The sequence below is a fragment of the Patagioenas fasciata genome, chromosome 2, assembly GCF_037038585.1.
Source record: "Patagioenas fasciata isolate bPatFas1 chromosome 2, bPatFas1.hap1, whole genome shotgun sequence".
Taxonomy (NCBI): Eukaryota; Metazoa; Chordata; class Aves; order Columbiformes; family Columbidae; genus Patagioenas; species Patagioenas fasciata.
This window is the reverse complement of record NC_092521.1, coordinates 29,239,842-29,258,615: the sequence shown is the minus strand read 5'-3', so window position 1 is coordinate 29,258,615 and position 18,774 is coordinate 29,239,842. Positions and strand designations below refer to the sequence as shown.

At 36.9% G+C, this 18,774-nt stretch overlaps 1 protein-coding gene across 7 annotated transcripts in view; it reads left to right on the top strand.

Moving 5' to 3' along the window:
• Positions 1-18,774, top strand: part of WWP1 (WW domain containing E3 ubiquitin protein ligase 1) — a 58,121-nt gene that overhangs the window by 30,117 nt on the left and 9,230 nt on the right. For all 7 annotated transcript variants that reach the window (XM_071803959.1, XM_071803961.1, XM_065830056.2 and 4 more), the window contains 11 exons: positions 2,074-2,255; positions 5,148-5,493; positions 8,762-8,857; positions 9,497-9,671; positions 12,194-12,248; positions 12,342-12,426; positions 12,528-12,656; positions 13,538-13,610; positions 13,701-13,772; positions 14,806-14,894; positions 17,673-17,832. In XM_071803959.1, coding sequence (XP_071660060.1) covers positions 2,074-2,255; positions 5,148-5,493; positions 8,762-8,857; positions 9,497-9,671; positions 12,194-12,248; positions 12,342-12,426; positions 12,528-12,656; positions 13,538-13,610; positions 13,701-13,772; positions 14,806-14,894; positions 17,673-17,832 — 1,462 coding nt within the window. The remainder of the gene's footprint in view (positions 1-2,073; positions 2,256-5,147; positions 5,494-8,761; positions 8,858-9,496; positions 9,672-12,193; positions 12,249-12,341; positions 12,427-12,527; positions 12,657-13,537; positions 13,611-13,700; positions 13,773-14,805; positions 14,895-17,672; positions 17,833-18,774) is intronic.

Here is an 18,774-nt window from a genome sequence, read left to right as displayed (position 1 = left end):
AACTATACGAAGTATATAGCAAATTTATCAGTTGAAATGTTTGGGTTATTTGTGTGTTAATTTTTTGAAGGATTTTAATAGAATAGATTTTAACTGTCAAGCCCTAAGTTATGTTACCACAGGTTAAAGAAACATTGCTTGTATGATAGTTACGTAATTTAACTTGACAAGAGTGAATTATCTTCTTGATCTGCTGATAGAGTCTGCTTTCCACTATTTTATCATTGCCTCTTGAATGTTTAGCCCTCTGAACATGAAACTTAAACTGATTGGAAGTCTGCTGAATGCTGCAGCAGAGATGAGGGAAACAGTGGTTCAGTGTGTTTTTTTGTATTTATTCCAGTCATTTTCTTCTGCTGTTTAAGTACCATTTCTACTCATGTCTACCTATTTGTTGCAACATACCATCTGAATGGAAGGAAGAATTAGAAAAAGCCTAAATTACTTCCTCCTCACCCAGTTCCTTTTTAAGGTGGTGATCAGGAAGTTGTTTAAGAGACTTGCACTGAGTTTAGGAAGTAGTACTCAGAACGCTGAGGCAGAATCTGAAGAGGCAAGAAAAAGACTTTGGAATCAATTTAGAGCTTCATTCTTGGCTTCTCTACACCAGCTCAAGGACTGCCTGCAGAGAGCTAGGATTAGGTTGTTTGCCCTCTCACCAAATAGGTCAACATTCAGATCAGTTCAATGTTACTGGCCTGCTCATTAACCCTACAGTGAAACCCTTTCTGTTTATGTTCTTGACAGATCATGGATTGAAAAAAATAGAGTTGCTATGCAGTTGAGTGTCAGGAACACATTTGTCCTTGTATGCTCTACTTGATTCTTTTTTTGACTATGTGGAGGTTTGTCTCTGTTCCCCCGGGCTTGCCCAGTATGATGGAGTGAGGATAAAGAGTTGCTTCTTATTTTTCTTTAGAAAGGTTTGTGACTGTTGAAAGTGATTTGGAACACATCTGCATACCATTTTGAAACTGTAGTAACAATAATTTGTTTTCATTCAAGTATTGTTGCTGGAGGTGTGGCTTTTACTGGGATCTTGCTCTTGATGTTGGTATTTTGATTACAGGAATTTTCCATACAATTATCCAGCAGCTTTGATTTACAGTTTTAAAATTAAGAGATGAAGAAAAGTTTTAAGGTAGCTTATGTGCATGTCATTAGGAAGCAAATGATGTTTGTAGTCTAGAGTTGAAAAGGGGTAGAACTTTAATTCCATTTATACTACTCCTTTGGAGTTGGGTAAGGTAGCATGGAAATGCTGCTGCTTCGTTTCTTATTCTTCAAAGTTGGACTTCTAACAATTCTCACGTTCTTTGTCATCTGTTTAACTTGTTTTTAATTTTTAACCTCTACTTCTTAAGAAGATGGAGAGTTAGCAATGAATGTAATTTTTGCAATACTTGTCTCTGGTGGATGTCTTTAAGCATTTTGGGGTAGATTTAAGCGAAAACAGTGTAATTGAACAAGACCATTCACAAGCCCTTACACTAGATTTATTTCCATGTGGCCTTATAAACACGGAGCTGCCTGTGTATATCTGTCCTCATAATGTCCCATCCTGCCTATGTGCAGAGAAGCTCATCTTATTTTCCTTTTACTGAAGGAGAGTTTTGTTACTTTCATATGTTATAGATAGAATAATTTTTGGAGAAATGACAAACAGAACCAATTGTTCCACTTTCTTAAGGAGAGAAAAAATGTTTTATTGCTCATAGCTGCTTTACAGAAGGTTCCTAAGGCAGTTTTGGAAGATGTGGCAGGTGCATCTGTCTGCCCAACTCAATTCTAATATGTCATTAGAAGTAAAAGATGGAGTGGAAATGGAAAATCTTTTCTGTTTTAAGTATCTGAAATCCTCAAAACCAAAATTTTAGTTTTGTTCCTTAATTGTTTTTGTCTTGCACTTGGCTGTTACTTAGGCTACAAACATGGTATTATAAGTTGTTGTGAATTTACTTCCATTTCTTTATTTGTTTCTCTAGTGTGATTTAGTGTAGGGTTTGGTTTAGTTGCATAACTGTTTAACATGTTGTTTGTAGTAAGCTAAAATGATCTCTTATTTTTACCAAGATCTGCTTGTGACATTTCTAATGGGATAGACAATCAAGTACCTTCCAACTCCGTAGTGCAGAATACTTTCTGTATAGAAGCTGTTAATGGAGACAGCACACCATCTCCTACTCATGTTGCAGCCAGACCCAAAAATACACCAGTACCAAAACCACTTGCAGCTCAGCCTGTCAACAGCACTGGTAAGAATGGGAGAGTTATGAGAACATGTTCCATAAGACTTCTTTATCTGGTTGAAATGTATCTGAATTTGAGCCACTTTTCTCTGCAGTTTTGGTTGGATTTCAGAAATACTGAAAGGATGTTTCTGGGCTTGAATTTATAATCTTGTATGTCCACTTCTGTGAAGTTTTCTGGAGTAGATCTATTCTTAAATGTAGTAACTTTTGCACTTTCCCATCAGTTCTATGATGAAGAAAGATGTAAAGCATCCAACATTTCCATTTCTGTGTCCCAGACAACTAAACTGTACTACTGATTGTCTGGAGGAAAAAACAGATTTATTTCACAATTGATTTGACTGACTATAGTAAAAGTTTCTTTTGCCGTTAGATAAACCCAATTTTTAGCACTATCAAGGAGCTGTTGTGCTCTGAGTTGAGGTGTGTTCCAGACTCTCCTTACCTTCAATTTTTCCAAAAGGTATGCCGTTTTAAGACAGGTATTGGCAAACACTAAATTTAATTTTCCTCTTAAACATAAAAACTTTGATTATGACTGCAAGTAAGATTAAGTACAGTAAAACAAATGAAAATAAAGTATTTTAAAATTTTTGTTCTTCTGACAAAACTTTTCATCTAATAATGACTGTGCTTTCTAAGCACTTTCTGCCTTTTCACAGCTAAGATTACAGTATTAGCAAAGGAAAAAACCTTAAATAGAGATAGGCAAGCTGTTAATAAACAGTAGAAAAGAAACTGTCAAACTTTCTGTAATAGAGTGGGAAGTGTGAGTATGGTGGGAAGATAGCAGAAACAATAATGAACTTGAAAAGATAATAATTAAATTAGCCCTTCTCTAGAAGCTTTTGTGTATGCAAATAACTTAAATTTCATTCCCCTCTCTTTTCAGTTGAAGTCCAGAGGACATATATATTATTTAGGCATTGCTCCCTTTTTCTTCCATAGCAGAGAGATCTATTTGAAATCTGTATTAGGGTAGGGTAATTGCAAAAATAATTGATTTGTTCAAATAGTAATATTGATGAAATCTTCACTGAGTTTGCACTGAGGCACTGATATAACAGTTTTCCACTGCTGTTCCAGATGGAGACTTTTTTAAAGCAAGGCATAAAACAAGTCTCCAGCATTTGTTGATGACAAACTTTTTTTTCCCCCTACTGTCTTGCTTAGCAGGATTGTCATGTCACGTGATGTTGCCATAACTGGTAGTTTAGATCTAATTGGTGAAGTAATCGGCTGATGTAATGTTTTATAGATCTGTTTTGGAGATCAGCTTACTAAAAGAGCTGATGATTTGTCAGTTATTTTGCTTCTAATTTTGTTATGTAATGCTATTCACTCTTTCATGTGGATGAATGAAAGGTTTTTTCAATGAAAGCTGAAATTCCACTTGGCTTTTTTCCTGTTTAAGTAAAATTGTTGCTAGTTAAAGCAAAAGTTTGAAGAAACTTTATCAGATTGTCTGTAGATATATTTTTAAATTGATGCCTTACATTTGCTTGAAATTGTAGAAAGTCTTGACATGTCTTAAGATAGATAACCTGTCTAATGTCAGCTGGAAATAGTGATATATTACCCTGGAATATTTGTGTTTCAAAAGCAATGACTTTACAGATCTTACAAACGCTGCTGCCAGTAAAATCATGCTTATAATTATGCATATCAAGAAAATATTTATGACCCTGTGGTAATTCCTTAAAGCAACTGACTTGCTAATTTAAATAAATTGCTGATGACTGTTCTATTGTTTGTAATTCTTTGACTTGCTTTTCTGACCATCTGAAAAAGCAAAAAATTCCTGACTGTATATATATATATATGTATTGCAAGTACTGAGTAGAATCTAGCTGTTTTTTATTTGTAAAAGTATTATACAGGATTAAATGAACTCTTTAAAATGATGGAACAGGATTTTATAGGTACTGGTCTAGGGTTAAATTTTGCAAATCTGTATTGATAAGGTTATAAGCGTAGAGCTATTGTACTGGCCTCAGTCCTTAGAATTGTAGGCTATAGTGTGCAGTTAGAGAACATTACTAGTTCTCCAAGTCTATACTGTGTATTATGTTTAGTCTAGTATAAAAATAGTTCCAACTCTAGAAGAGGTACAAACTAATGAGTTTGAATAAAATTGTCACTGTTTTGTGTTGATTAGTAGTGGTGCAGAAAATGAAAGCTGTGAATGATGTTATGCTGCTTTTAGTAGGGCCTTGGCTTTTAGTGGGGGTCCTACTGACTGCCATTCCTGATTTCGCTAAGGCCAGATGTTGTTGTCCTGAGATACCGTTCTGTTAAGCTTTGCAGGTGATTGGTATTGATGTATTGTTGACAAAGTGGGCTTCAGAGTAATAAAGCCTTCTTAGTCCCTTTTTCCTGCTAAGTCCATGCTTGCTTTAAACCTTCTATGAAATTATGATTGCTTGAGTTGGATGACATTTGTATTGTTCTTTAAAAGACAGAAATGGATTTGGTTCTTCTAGAAGAATTTTCTTCAGTTATTGAACTACATAAAGTTGATAAAAGTTCAAAGTTTCAAAGCAAATAAAACAGTACTGTTTTCTAGTAAGCGGTTTGGTACCTTTTGCTAATCTGAAGAGTAAGGTATAACATTAAGTTGACCAAGATATGCAGAAACTAAGAAATTACCTTAGCAGGGAAGTATGGAGAATGCCAGGGAAGTATAGAGAATGCTTTGCAGACTGTAGGTTTTAATTACAGATTTAACTGAGGCAGGTACATTGCGGCATTTTGTTATCTTAGACAAAAATGCTGCTTATGACATACAGGTGCAACTTAAACGTATTCCTTCCATGTAGTTTACTCTAAAAGTTGATAATTTGAAAAATAAATCTCATCAGATTCTGATACACAAATGTTCTTCCCATTTCTCAGTTAATGGCGAGTCGTCCGCCTCTGCGCCAGAAACTGGTAATTCTTCTGTCTCTGAGGCTCCAACAGGTTCAGTTGGAGCTCCCTCGTCTTCAGATGGCATTAACACTACAGAACCTCAGTCAACAACAGAAGCAACTGGTTGTTCTGAAAGCCACACTTCTGCATTACCTGGTGTGTCTGCTGAACTAGAACCTACAGTTGTAACAGACTGTGCTCAACCCAATGCTAGAAACAGTACAGCAGCAGATGCAGCAAAACCAAGGGAATCCTCCTCCACCTCAAGTGCATCTACAGAACCTGTGAGACAGCAGCCTGGTAGTGCCAGTACAGAACCTTTGCCACCAGGGTATGTGGGCTTGAATTTAATGCTAAAATTATGTTTCATCTGAAAGTGTATATAAAGAAACAGAAATGTAATTCTATACTGGGGTTGCCAAATGTAGGTCAGTTGCCTGAGATGGGGTTATTTGATCTAAAATGTGGTTTGTGCTGCTGCTATAACTGATTTGCTGACATGATGGTGTGATCTGAATAGACAAACTCTTGGTCATTATGGACATGACAATTTTTCATTTGATATATTCAAACTTATTTGGGTCATAATTTTTTACTCCTTTGGTTGTTAAACTGTGAGAATGTAGTAGAGACCAAATACAGAGAACTAAAAATTAATAAAATAGTCTAGAAATACTTGTAGGTGCTTGCAGTGTAATGAGACCAGTAATGTTATAGATACACTTAAAATCTGTATTTTTTTTATCTCTGTGCTCAGAATAGCTAGAAACTTTTGATTCTTGAAGACTGTTAGAAACCTCTTCTGTAGTCCTAAAGCTTAAATGCAAAATTAAAGATGTGCTTAAACATTAAATGAAAATATAGTACATGCTCAAATATATATATTGATCTTAACATTAGGTGAAAGTATGTCTTCAGTAACTACCTGGAAACACTGACATTTCCTTAATATTCTAAATTTTTAGCATTTTCTGAATGTAGGAATAATTTCTTAACTCAAAGTGTATGTACCTTGTGTCATTGTAGCTGATCTTTCAGAGGTCCTGTCTTTTACCTTCTACCTCTAGAGGAGGTTCAGTAAATTATTGGTGACACTTGAGTTTCTGCAGTTGAATAAACATGAAAACAAGCATCTAAAAAGATAGAAATATTGTATATTTGTTGTTGGGAAAGAGTTACTTAGTTTTTAATTTTCAGATGCTTTGACAATGGAAGCTCTTTATAGGTGGGAATTCCTGTGGTCATCCCTGCTGCACACACACGTTTGCTTTTTAAATTAATTACAGGCTTTCCCATTGAGGACAAGGTCATGAATTCCAGGCATAGTGCACACTGTGGCCGAATGCATTTCTTCATCGTTCCTCCCTGATCACATTTCCGTGGTGTTTTTTTTTGTGGTTTGCTGCCGCCCACCACCCCCAAATCTAATTGAATGTCAATTATGTTTAGCCCTGGAAATTCTGTACCATGCTGCTGCTCCTCTGTATCTCCCAGTATCCTTAGCATTTAACATCTTGAACTGCAGAAAGCATTTCGTAGGAGTTTTATAGATACTCTGTAATAGCAAGGAATTGCACATCAAATCCTGTGAGTGGCAGGCAAGGTGTTCTGCCTGTGTTTTTAGAAGCTAATTAATTATGTATATAAGAGAAAAGAACATATATCTAATGCAAGCAAGGACTTCAACTTTTTGTCTGGTTTCTTTTATTGCATTATGGCAGTTCTCAGCAGTATGGAATTTAATTTGTTTATAAAGTTTGGTCACAGAATCACAGAATGTTAGGGGTTGGAAGGGACCTTGGAAGATCATCTAGTCCAATCCCCCTGCCGGAGCAGGAACACCTAGATGAAGTTACACAGGAATGTGTCCAGGTGCGTTTTGAATGTCTCCAGAGAAGGAGACTCCACAACCTCCCTGGGCAGCCTGTTCCAGTGCTCTGTCACCCTCCAGTGTGAAGAAGTTTCTTCTCATACTTAAGTGAAACCTCGTCTGTTCCAGTTTGCACCCATTGCCCCTTGTCTTATCATTGATTGTCACCGAGAAGAGCCTGGCTCCATCCTCATGACACTCACCCTTTATATATTTGTAAACATTAATAAGGTCACCCCTCAGTCTCCTCTTCTCCAAGCTAGACTCAGCTCCCTCAGCCTTTCCTCATAAGGGAGATGCTCCACTCCCTTAATCACCTTTGTTGCCCTGTGCTGGACTCTCTCCAGCAGTTCCCTGTCCTTCTTGAACTGAGGGACCCAGAACTGAACACAATACTCCAGATGGGGTCTCACCAGGGCAGAGTAGAGGGGAAGGAGAACCACTCTCGACCTACTAACCACCCCTCTTCTAATATGCCCCAGGATGCCATTGGCCTTCTTGGCTACAAGGGCATAGTGCAGGCTCATGGTCATCCTGCTGTCCACCAGGACCCCTAGGTCCCTTTCCCTTACGCTGCTCTCTAATAGGTCATTCCCCAACTTATACTGGAACCTGGGGTTGTTCCTACCCAGATGCAAGACTCTACACTTGCCCTTGTTATATTTCATTAAATTTTTCCCCGCCCAACTCTCCAGCCTGTCCAGATCCTGCTGGATGGCAGCACAGCCTTCTGACGTGTCAGCCACTCCTCCTAGCTTGGTGTCATCAGCAAACTTGCTGACAGTGCACTCTATTCCCTCATCCAAGTAATTGATGAATATATGGAATAGTACTGGTCCCAGTACTGACCCTTGAGGCACTCCACTAGATAAAGGGCTCCAACTGGACTCTGCCCCATTGACCATAACTCTCTGGCTTCTTTCCTTCAGTCAGTTTACAGTCCACCTCACTACTTGATTGTCCAGACCACACTTCCTCAGTTAAACTGTGAGGATGCTGTGGGAGACTGTGTCAAATGCTTTACCAAAATGAAGATAGACCACATCCACTGCTTTGCCATCATCTATCCACCTTGTTATGTCCTCATAAAAGGCTATGCAGTTGGTGAAGCATTACTTCCCCTTGGTGAAGCCATGTTGACTGCCCCTAATGATCCTTTTATCCTTTGGCCCTACCTTTGCAACTAAAACTGAAGAAGTAATCCCAAAGGATATCAGAGGATTTACCAGGGTAGGAAACAGAAATAGGTAAACCATCTGATGGCACACATCTCAGGTTCACTCTCTAAGATCGTGTTGTTTGTTGATTATAGGGAACAGTGCTTCAAAATGTGAACTCCCTCTTGTTTTTGAGAAATGCATTTACTTAAAAGCGCAAAGAATGCATCTCTAAGCACTTTTTGAATTAGGTTATTTTAGCATCCAAGCATTGAGTAGATAATTATTTGTCTTTGTTGTCAGATTACTTAGATAGAATATGAAAACGGTTGTGAATATTGATGTGTGCTCATTTTATGTACAAAGTTCTTTAAAGAAGTCTTTATGGTGACATCAGTTCAAGTAGGAAGTAACTGATATGTATTCTAGTGTGAGTTTTCTTTGGTATTTTAGAATGAGTTTTGCATCATAGTCTTTTCATTCAATACAAAGGTACTTCTTTGGCTTATTGGGAAATAAGTCCTAGGCAATATTTTCTCTTTGACTTATGTGAAAGTCTTTCTGTCTTGAAGGTGGGAGCAAAGAAAGGATCCTCATGGTAGAACCTATTATGTTGATCACAACACACGAACAACAACGTGGGAAAGACCACAGCCCTTACCTCCTGGGTAATATAGATGTTTTTAATTTAAATATGATAAAGGTACTACGGTTTTGCTTATTTGTTTAGTGCAGGAAAAATACTAGCTTTTTAAAACAGCTCATCAGACCTGTTTTATACATCATATATTAATAAATTCTAGCTTTCAGTTAATTTAGAATTATATCAATTGCAGCTATTTTATAGTAATGATGGTACTGTATATTTTGCTTGTTCTGATCACTTGTTCGAATAGAGCAACTAAATTATTTTTTTCTTCCTTTAAAACTTAAGCATTAAATAATGCACATTTGACTACCTTTATTTAGGTGGCACTGCTAGGTTTAGGACACTGGTTCCAAACCTCAGGTTTCCAGACAGTGTTTTCTGTGAAGGCTGCCAACATTGTTTATGGTCACAGACATGTACAGAGTTAAAAATGAGGTGACAGCTGAGGATGCAATTGCTTGAAGTCTGTCTTTGCTCAATGTTATTGTCCTTTTATCAATAGAGTTGGGGAGTACTTTTGTGCACTTTAGAAATGAAAATCATGCCTGTGACTCTAGTACTGAATTTAAGTACTGTCTAGGAATTTATCATAAAGAGAAAATTAGTTAAGTAATATTACTGAAAAAAATTAGCTCTTAACATTTGTGTTTCTTGAAAGCTGGGAAAGAAGAGTTGATGATCGTGGAAGAGTTTACTATGTGGACCACAACACGAGAACAACAACCTGGCAGCGGCCAACAATGGAATCTGTCAGGAACTTTGAGCAGTGGCAATCTCAACGGAATCAACTGCAGGGAGCTATGCAACAGTTTAACCAACGATACCTCTATTCGGTAACTTTTACATAAAATTTAGAAATTAGTAGAGTGGTATAGGTGTACTTTTTGTTCTTTAACTTTTTCTAAAGTGATTTTATAACTATTAAACCACATGCATTATGAGACATTTGGCATCAGTAATTCAGATTCTGATTCTGTTGAAAATGTGAACAAAAATTGTCCTTGGGGGCAAAAAGTACTTCCTTCCGAGACTCTTCCCTGACTTGAGCCTTGTATACTGCATGATACTGAAGACTTTTAATGGTAGTAGTAAGAGGTAAAACTAAAGCAGTCCATTAACTGAAAAGGAAAATATTACGAGTAGCTTCGAAGAGGATTTTTTTTGAGACACGTTTTTCTGTCCGTGACTGCATAAATAGGATAGTTGCTTTTTCAGAGTTAAGAATGACGGTGCCTGCATGTCACTGTCACTCTAAACAGTCAATTTTAAGAATAGTGCTTGGTCTCTTAAAAAAAGGTCCAGTCCCAGAGACTTCATAAGTGATATGTAGCAAATCTGGAGTGTTCTAAGGAAGAAACCATTGAAGTACAGGTCTAAAACAGCGTCATTGGATTAGGACTTTGTGCATCCACAGACCTAACTTTGCTTTGAATTTGGTGGACTTTATTCAGGTACCCCACTGAAGTAAAGAATGCTGCAGTATTCTTACGTTCAATAGTTCTCAGCCTCTCATTGTCTTAATTAGACATTGTATCTCATCGCTAGCAATAGCAGAAACACACATTTTACACTGATTTTTCTTAACTACTGGAGCTTTGCATCAAAGTCAGTTTAACTTATGGAATAAGAGTAAGATAGAATGGTTGAGGTTGGAAGGAACCTCTGGAGGTCGTCTGGTCCAATCCCCTGCTCAAGCAGGACCGCCTAGAGCAGGCTGCCCAGGACCTTGTCCGGATGGCTTTTCAATATCTCTTGAGAATGAAGACTGCACAATCTCCCTGAGTAACCTGTGCCAGAGCTTGGTCACCCTGACAGTGAAAAAGTGTTTTCTGATGTTCAGAGGGGACCTCCTGTGTTCCAGTGTGTGCCCATTGCCTCTGGTCTTGTCACTGGACACCACTGGAAAGAGCCTGGCTTGGGGAAAAGTGAATTAATACTTTTATTGAGTAAGATAATGTTTCAGTTACATTGAACAGTAAAAACTAAGCTATCTGAAGGAAGAAAAAAGCATAGGATATGGTTCTTTTAGTTACTTTTAATTTTACCTGAGTTCATATATTGTACTCCTTTTGGTATTGAATCTGGCTCATCCTATGCCACTGCCTAGTGTTTCAGTGTGTTCTGTTAAATATCTATTAGTGAGCAGCCACACACAAATCCTTAGACCCTGTAAGGAGACCAGTTATTTGGCAGACAGCATTTTCAGTTGTGCATTATTCTTTATATATTCACCACACAGAAGTCTTTGGTTACAGGGTCATTGTGACTGTGCAGTTTGCAAAAGCAGAAAAGACCTAACTGCTTTTGCTGCTGAGGTAATAATTTTCTGCTCACATATAGTAGCTGGTGGCTGGAACAAAGAGGCAGCTTGGTTTTAAGTGTAACTATTGACATTTTCTTCTGATCTTGCTATATTTCTGTTTCACAGGAAAAATATTCTAGCTTTTTTGCCTGAATTTTCTGTTGTAAACTCGTAAGTGGATTTGAGATTTTTGGATTGCATATCCTACATAAAGCAGTATTAGTGGCAAGGTGATCCTTAAGATACTATCTAGAAAATATTGATTGGTTTCCATAAAACAAAATTCCATTCTGCACAAAAACCCCCAACCAAAACCAAACCAAACAAACCATTTTCGTGTAAAAAAAATTTAGGGCGGGGGATGCTTTTAGTTATAAATCATAGTATGGATCCTGCAGTTTGGGGGATTTCTGCCTTTTACATTTTATTTTTCCCATGTTTTGTATTCTTGGGAGCTACTGTGGGACTTCTGCAAGGTTACAGTATGTTATGAGCTTAGTATGGTTTTACATAATAATTTAATCTGGGTTTTTTTTTGCTTTTACTGTATGTTGGTATAACTTCAGCCATCCACATATTTAATGAATGCAGCTGCTTTTGCAAAGAATGACGAAGTCTGAAAATAGCCAAACAGCCAGGGAAGATATCATGTATTGAGGAAGCAAAAACCCCTGTGTTGGCAGTAATCTCTGTGCTTGGAAATGTTTATTATGGTAAAGCATGTTCTTAAGCAAGAACGTTGTGCTTATCTGCTTATACGTGCTTCCGCAAAACTTCTATGAACTGTACATCTTGAAGACCGCTGACTCTCACGTTTGCTGTAGGAAGGAAAAGGGAGGGTGCACGGGATTGGAAACAGTGGAGGCAAGAGCACAAATCATATCTTATTATAATACAATCTATGTTTCTTCACAAAAACAGACTAAAAATGGCTTTTTTTTTTTTTTTTTTCCCCCAGAGTGGATAGTGTTCAGAACTAGTGGTTATCATAAAACATTGAGGAAAAAAATAATAATATTTGGCCTAACTGAATGTCCTCTTGTTTTTAAATAGGCTTCAATGTTGTCAGCAGAAAATGATCCACTTGGGCCTTTACCACCAGGTTGGGGTAAGCTAATTAACTGTTGATTTCAGGCAGTGACAGTTACAGAAATGTGGAATGCAATTACTGTACAGTGTTTTTTCTCTTTTTTTCCCCTAGAAAGGAGAGTGGATTCAAATGATAGGGTGTATTTTGTAAATCATAACACAAAAACAACACAGTGGGAAGACCCTCGAACTCAAGGGTAGGTGTGTATATTGACCGTGCAGTTAAAAAGATCTTGCTTAATTCTCATATGTCATGATATGGGGGGGGAAAAAGCGCTGTCTGTGATTTCTCCTACAGTTTACAAAATGAGGACCCTCTTCCAGAGGGCTGGGAAATCCGTTATACCAGAGAAGGTGTCAGATACTTTGTTGACCATAATACAAGAACCACCACCTTCAATGATCCTCGTACTGGGAAATCTAGTGTGTAAGTGAGAAAATGTTTTTTAGCATTTTAATTTGTTTTAGTTTAGTGATGCAGTCTTTTCATAGTAGGAAACAATCTATACTTTTAGCTGGAATCAAGCATTAAGTTAGGAACAGATTGTTGTCTTGTAGATTTAATCTATTTTTAAGCTTTAGTTGTCAGTTTATCTATGACATTGTTTGCTGTGTTGCTCTAAGGTTCAATAGTTTTTATACACTTTTCAAATACCAAGACTGTAATTGTTTTATAAATAGAGTGGGGAAGTGAGGTGGACGTGAATATTGAACTAGTGTAACTAATAGTTAAATTTTTAAAGAAATAGCAAATGATTGTAATGAGTATTGCTTACAGTTATACACCTTCTAGCAACATCAATGTCTAAACAAAGTACTTGTAAACACTTTTGAACAATTTTACATGGTGTCAGTTGTAATGTCTTTTATGTAGGGTAGGGTTTACTTCTGCTGATATGTTGATGCCTTTTAATTCAAAGAGCCTATAGAGTATTGTGCTAGAAATTCCTTCATAATTCCACAAACAGCTGAATTTATGAAGCCTAATTTGGCAGTAGCTGTCTTTCAGTGAAGGCAATAAATTAGAAGTCTCTTTAGTTGGCTTGCAATTTTTACAAGAATGATAGGATTAGAAGTCCTCTAGACTTTCTTTCAAATTTGGTAAGCTGACTAGCATCTTAACCCCCCAAAATGGGGTGGAGCAGAAAGGAACACTGTCTAACCAAACCATCTATTGCATTTTGTTTCTGGTCATATCTTACAATAACAATTTTTGTATACTTTTGAAATCTGCATGCTGTTGTTCAGCATTAAAAGTACTGTTTGGTGTCTGTATAGTTAATGTATCTCAAATATATTTCCTTACAGAAATAAAGGGCCACAGATTGCTTACGAGCGTAGCTTTAGATGGAAACTTGCTCATTTCCGTTACTTGTGTCAGGTACTGATTAAGTAATCATTTACTTTTTGAAATTGTTTGAATTTACATTTATGTGTGCTGCCTTTTAACATTATTGCTTTACGATTACAGTCCAATGCGCTGCCAAGTCATGTGAAAATCAATGTATCAAGGCAGACTTTGTTTGAAGATTCCTTCCAGCAAGTAAGCCTACAAAGATTGTTGTGTTTGTTTATCAAAGTAAAGCATAAGAACAAAAATGGTCATGGCCAGTTCAGACTAATGGTCCTTTAGGCACAGTCATCTTCCTCTGTTATTAACTAAAGGGGCATTCTTAGGGGAGACTGTAAGAACAGAAGTAATATATATAATACTTCTACCAAATGATCTTTCAACTCCCACCTGTTTGCATTTTAGATGCTCTTTGAGCTTGATAGGATTTCTGGGTATTTAATAATCCTCAAGGGACTTCTGTCAGCTTGACTGTGCTTCTCTTCTGAACGTTTTGCATCTGCAGCATCCTGTGATAAAGAGTTCCATAGCTTAACCACATTGCATACCATATTAACTTAACCACATTGGATTTGCTTTCCTGATCCTTGTGTGTGGTTATATACATTACAAAATGTTTTCTCTGATTAAAACTGGTGTCCTGCTTGTCCTTCAAATGTTAAATCTGTGTAATTGAAACTTACAGTTCTTGGGCTGTTACTGTCTGCAGCCGTTGTATGTTCCTTCCTTCTTTCTTTTAACAATCAAAATTCTTGTCACTGTCACCACATAAAAGACCTCTTGGGATAGATTTTCTATAGGTAAAAAATGTTATTAATGAAAGTATATTACCCTTATTTTGGATTGGAATAAATGACTTGTAGGTGTTTTGTCTAAAACCAAAAATCTGTAGCATGTCAAATGAAATGCCTTTTGCCCGTTTTCCTTTAGTGATACAGAATTACTTAAGATGTGTATAAGAACAGGGCGACCATATAGTGATATACTGTCCAGATTTGGTCTCCCTCTTGGTAGCAGTATGCTGCTCAAGGATTTTAAGTCCAAACTAGTATTTTTGTGTGCAATCATTGACTGCATGTTCTGTGAGTTGGTCTAATTCCTTGTCAAATCTGTGTAAACTTCACATATATGACATTTTTGTATCAATTAAATCTGAATAAAAAAGAGCAATTGTATTGTCAATGTATATTTTATAGCTTATTACAATTTTGGATTTTTTTCATAGATTATGGCATTAAAACCCTACGATTTGAGGAGAAGATTGTATGTTATATTCAGAGGAGAAGAAGGATTGGATTATGGTGGCTTGGCAAGGTAAAAGAAATAAATTATTTTAAATAGCTTTTATTTTTTAATAGCACACTAACCTTGATTTCTAATGTCATTCTATTGGCAAAAAAGCTGGTTGCTTTTGCAGTCTGACCCTGGTTACCTTTTTAGCTCCCCTTAATGCATCGTTATAGATTGTAACCTTGCATTAGTATAACTGTGGTCTGAGTTTGTCAGTTCTTTGACAAAGATTGATGTTTAAATTGGTATTTTTTTTATGCCTGTTAATTGCTCTAGACTGAGTTATTTCAGAAACTTTCTGTCAGAAAGTTCCACTTTCCTGAAATTGGAGACTGGAAAAATAAAGTGGTTTGCTTATCTGGAAGACAACAACCAAACACCAGACTGGGGCTGATATGAACAGAAAGGACCTAAACAAGAAGAGAGTAGCACAGGCAAGAAGCAACAGCAAACAAACAGACTAAGTAGGCTGTGCAGGAATGTGAAACAGCTGGACTACAAGAATCTAGAATCTGAGCTGGAACTCAGGAGGCAAAAATCTGGTAACAGGAAAACCATAAACAAAGCCTGTTTTCTCTGTTGACCAAATAGAAGACAACCTCTGACTACTGCTGCCAGTGACTTGACTGAAATGTTACTAGTAGGATGAAAATTTCAGTACTACGGCAGCTCCAGGGTATTAGGAGTAGTCATTGGTAGTAGAATAATTCTTTTTGCCTTCTTAAAAATGTAAAATAGTTCTCTTTTGATTTTGTTCTGGTTCTATGTATCTTGCTGTGTTAAAATGAAGTTAGTAAAAATGTGTAGGATTTGTAAGGAAGGAAGCTTGCCTCTGAATGTTGGGTTTCTTTAGATATGTGGGCGGTTGTGCTTCTGGATTACAATATCTGAAAGCCTTTTGAGGGATGACTTCAGGGAGGAAACCAGTTTTTGGTTTGCCTGGGTTTTGTTTGCTTGGTGTCCATATCACGATGGCCATAGGCAATGGGATGAGGACCAGGAGAGTTCAAAGTAATCTGTTCCAGAGAAACAAAAGTATTCCAAAGAAGTGATGTTAGAATAATTGAGCTGAAGTGTTAGTGACAGAAAATAGCAGAATAAATAAATAATATATATTTTAAAAAAGTAGAATAATTTCATAGTTTTAGGAATAAGTCTTCCTCAAGATTTTGTATGTTACATTGAGAAGCAGCAAAGATCTCATTGTAACCTGAGCTGAGAATTCACTGAGAACTCGGAGTAAAAGTTCGATTACTGGCTTGATAATGTAATACTGCATTAATACAAATGAAGCTGATGCACCTGATCTATCACGTGTCTCTCAGCCAGCTAAACTCAGTGTTCTCTCCAGATTTTTACCGTGTGTTTAGCAGGACTAGTCTGACTCTGTGTCCTGTTGCTAGTTCTAGCTGTTGACGTGAAAAATTCATTGCTTTTGCAAACTTCTTGTTGATGACTGATATCTTCGATTCCTCCCTTTTTATCTGGCTTTGATCTAATTCAAGTGGCTATTAAATTTGATGCAGGGTTAAAATAATTGTCTCAGTATAAAACTTGCATAGAATGCTGTAAAGTATTCTCATACTTACTAAAGATACACAAGAACCTCTTAGGGCAGGAGTAGTTACATTTATACAGTCCTAAAATTACATTCGGCCCTTTGAAGGCAACCATGAGGCTGATGTGGCCCCCAGTAAAAATGAGTCTGACACCCTTGCATTAGGGTTACTGTCTCTTGGCTGTCTTTCTCTGTTTGCTGTTTGTACTTGGTTTTTGAGTTGGAAGCGAGTTGTAGTGAATCATTATCCATGACTTGAGTTTCGTAGCATGGTTAAGAGAAACATGCCAGCAAGCACCTAATTTCTATTTCCTGATATCAGGTAAATATAGGGATAGAAAAGATACCTCTTAAATGTGACAGCTGAAAGGTGACAAGGATGGAATTCAATCCCTGCAGTTATTATAGGATAGACTTTTAGGTTTTTTTTATAGCTTTTCACTAAGCTTGGTTGTTTAGTTCCAAGCACTCAGGCCCTGAAACAAAAAAATCCTGAGTCTATAGGACTGCCTCTGAGGTCTCTGATTATATGCAAATATTGTAAAGCAAAAAATATTCTAAAAATCAGCTGTTCTAACACTGAAATACCAGATTCTATTATTATTTCAGGTCTAACTGCATTGGAAACTGTGAAAGTGGTGAATAGCATGTATTAGTTAAACCTCAACAAAAAGTTTTCACACTGTTGTGTCCCGTGGGCTTAATTTGTTAAACCACACTACCTCAGTGTGTGCTCTGCTGACAGATTGGGAAAGCAAATATGTTACGCTGCGGTTTGTTTTTTTTTTTCTTTTGTTCTGTGTTACATAAGGTTGTTTATAATAAACACTGCCCATGGAGTAGTCTGTGATTTTTTTGAATAAAGATTTGAGTTTTATGCAGTAAAGCAGGTGTGAGGAGGATAAATACTGTATACTGGTTGAGGCAAGGACTCTGTAAGCAAAAATGCTACTAACATGCAGCTAAAACCTCTACTATGAGTGTGTGTTCAAGGTCACAATCCTAACAATAGTTTCTAAACTTTGGAAACCATTACTTTCTAACATTATTGTTTATAATTATGATTTTTTGTATTTAAGAAGTATAAAATGCCATATATTATTCTGTGATTCTAATACAACACTGTTTATATTATTCTTCTAAGTTTGCTTATATTTTGACCATTTTGCTAGCTACCTAAGGGGAATGGTGATAAACATCTGTATTTGATGGTTTTTTTGTGTATACATGTGTTTTTTCCTTAGAGAGTGGTTTTTCTTGCTTTCCCATGAAGTACTGAACCCTATGTACTGCCTATTTGAATATGCTGGCAAGAGCAACTATTGCCTGCAGATAAATCCAGCATCAACAATCAATCCTGACCATCTTTCATATTTCTGTTTCATTGGGCGCTTTATTGCCATGGTAGGTTAGATTTTTAAGGTTTTATTGTTTGCTGTAGCAATACATTTATTCCTGAACAGTGTTTGTTTTTACAGTTATTGAAGGTTATATTAATATCTTAGAAATGGAAGATTAAGCCATGTAAGGTTATTGAGCCAAAATATTCCTTGAGAATTAACTCTCTTACACACATAATGTTTCCTGGGATAGTGACAAAAGTTAATGATATTCAAGATAATATTTTATTTTTATCAATTGGATGTGTGTGCTTCTGCAAACTGCTGTTTGATTGAGTGTCTGAATACTGATGCTCTGAAAAATGTGACTAGTATTTTGTGAAGAAGGCTTCTCGGTTAGATGTGGTATACCTTACTGTATTAGAAAAATAAAAGAGTTTGAAATGTTTTGCAGACACCGTGAGCCTTAATTGAAACATACGTACATGGACACAAAGTTTGGATAGTGAGGAGAGCAGGAACTGGCAGGGAACTGATTATCTGCCACCAGGTTTCTCTTACACAAAAAGCTGCCGAGGCGTGTGGGATTGTTTACTCTTCTAGGATCACTGAGTCAGTTTTCTGTGGCGGACTCCTGCTCTGTCACATCTCGTTCCTCCCATGTAGTGACACAGTCATCTTTCCACATAATCACTGTGATGTCTGTGGGTAGCCCTCAGCAGCATCCCTGAACATGGTGAACAGCAAAACCAGAAAGAGTAGATAAAAGTGCATTTTGAAGTTGAAGAGACTGTTGTCTTCTCTCCTGTTGTTCAGGCTTTTTATGTGAACTAAGTACAACCAAAGTGTAGCATATATGGAAAAACACTTTTAGACTTCAAATAAATTAGGTTTGGGGGTTTCTTGGTTTTGCTTTTCTTATAGATACTTCTTGAGAAACAAATTTGTTCACTTTCGATGATAACATCTCTGATTTCAAGGATTTTATGGCCAGGTTCCCCATTTC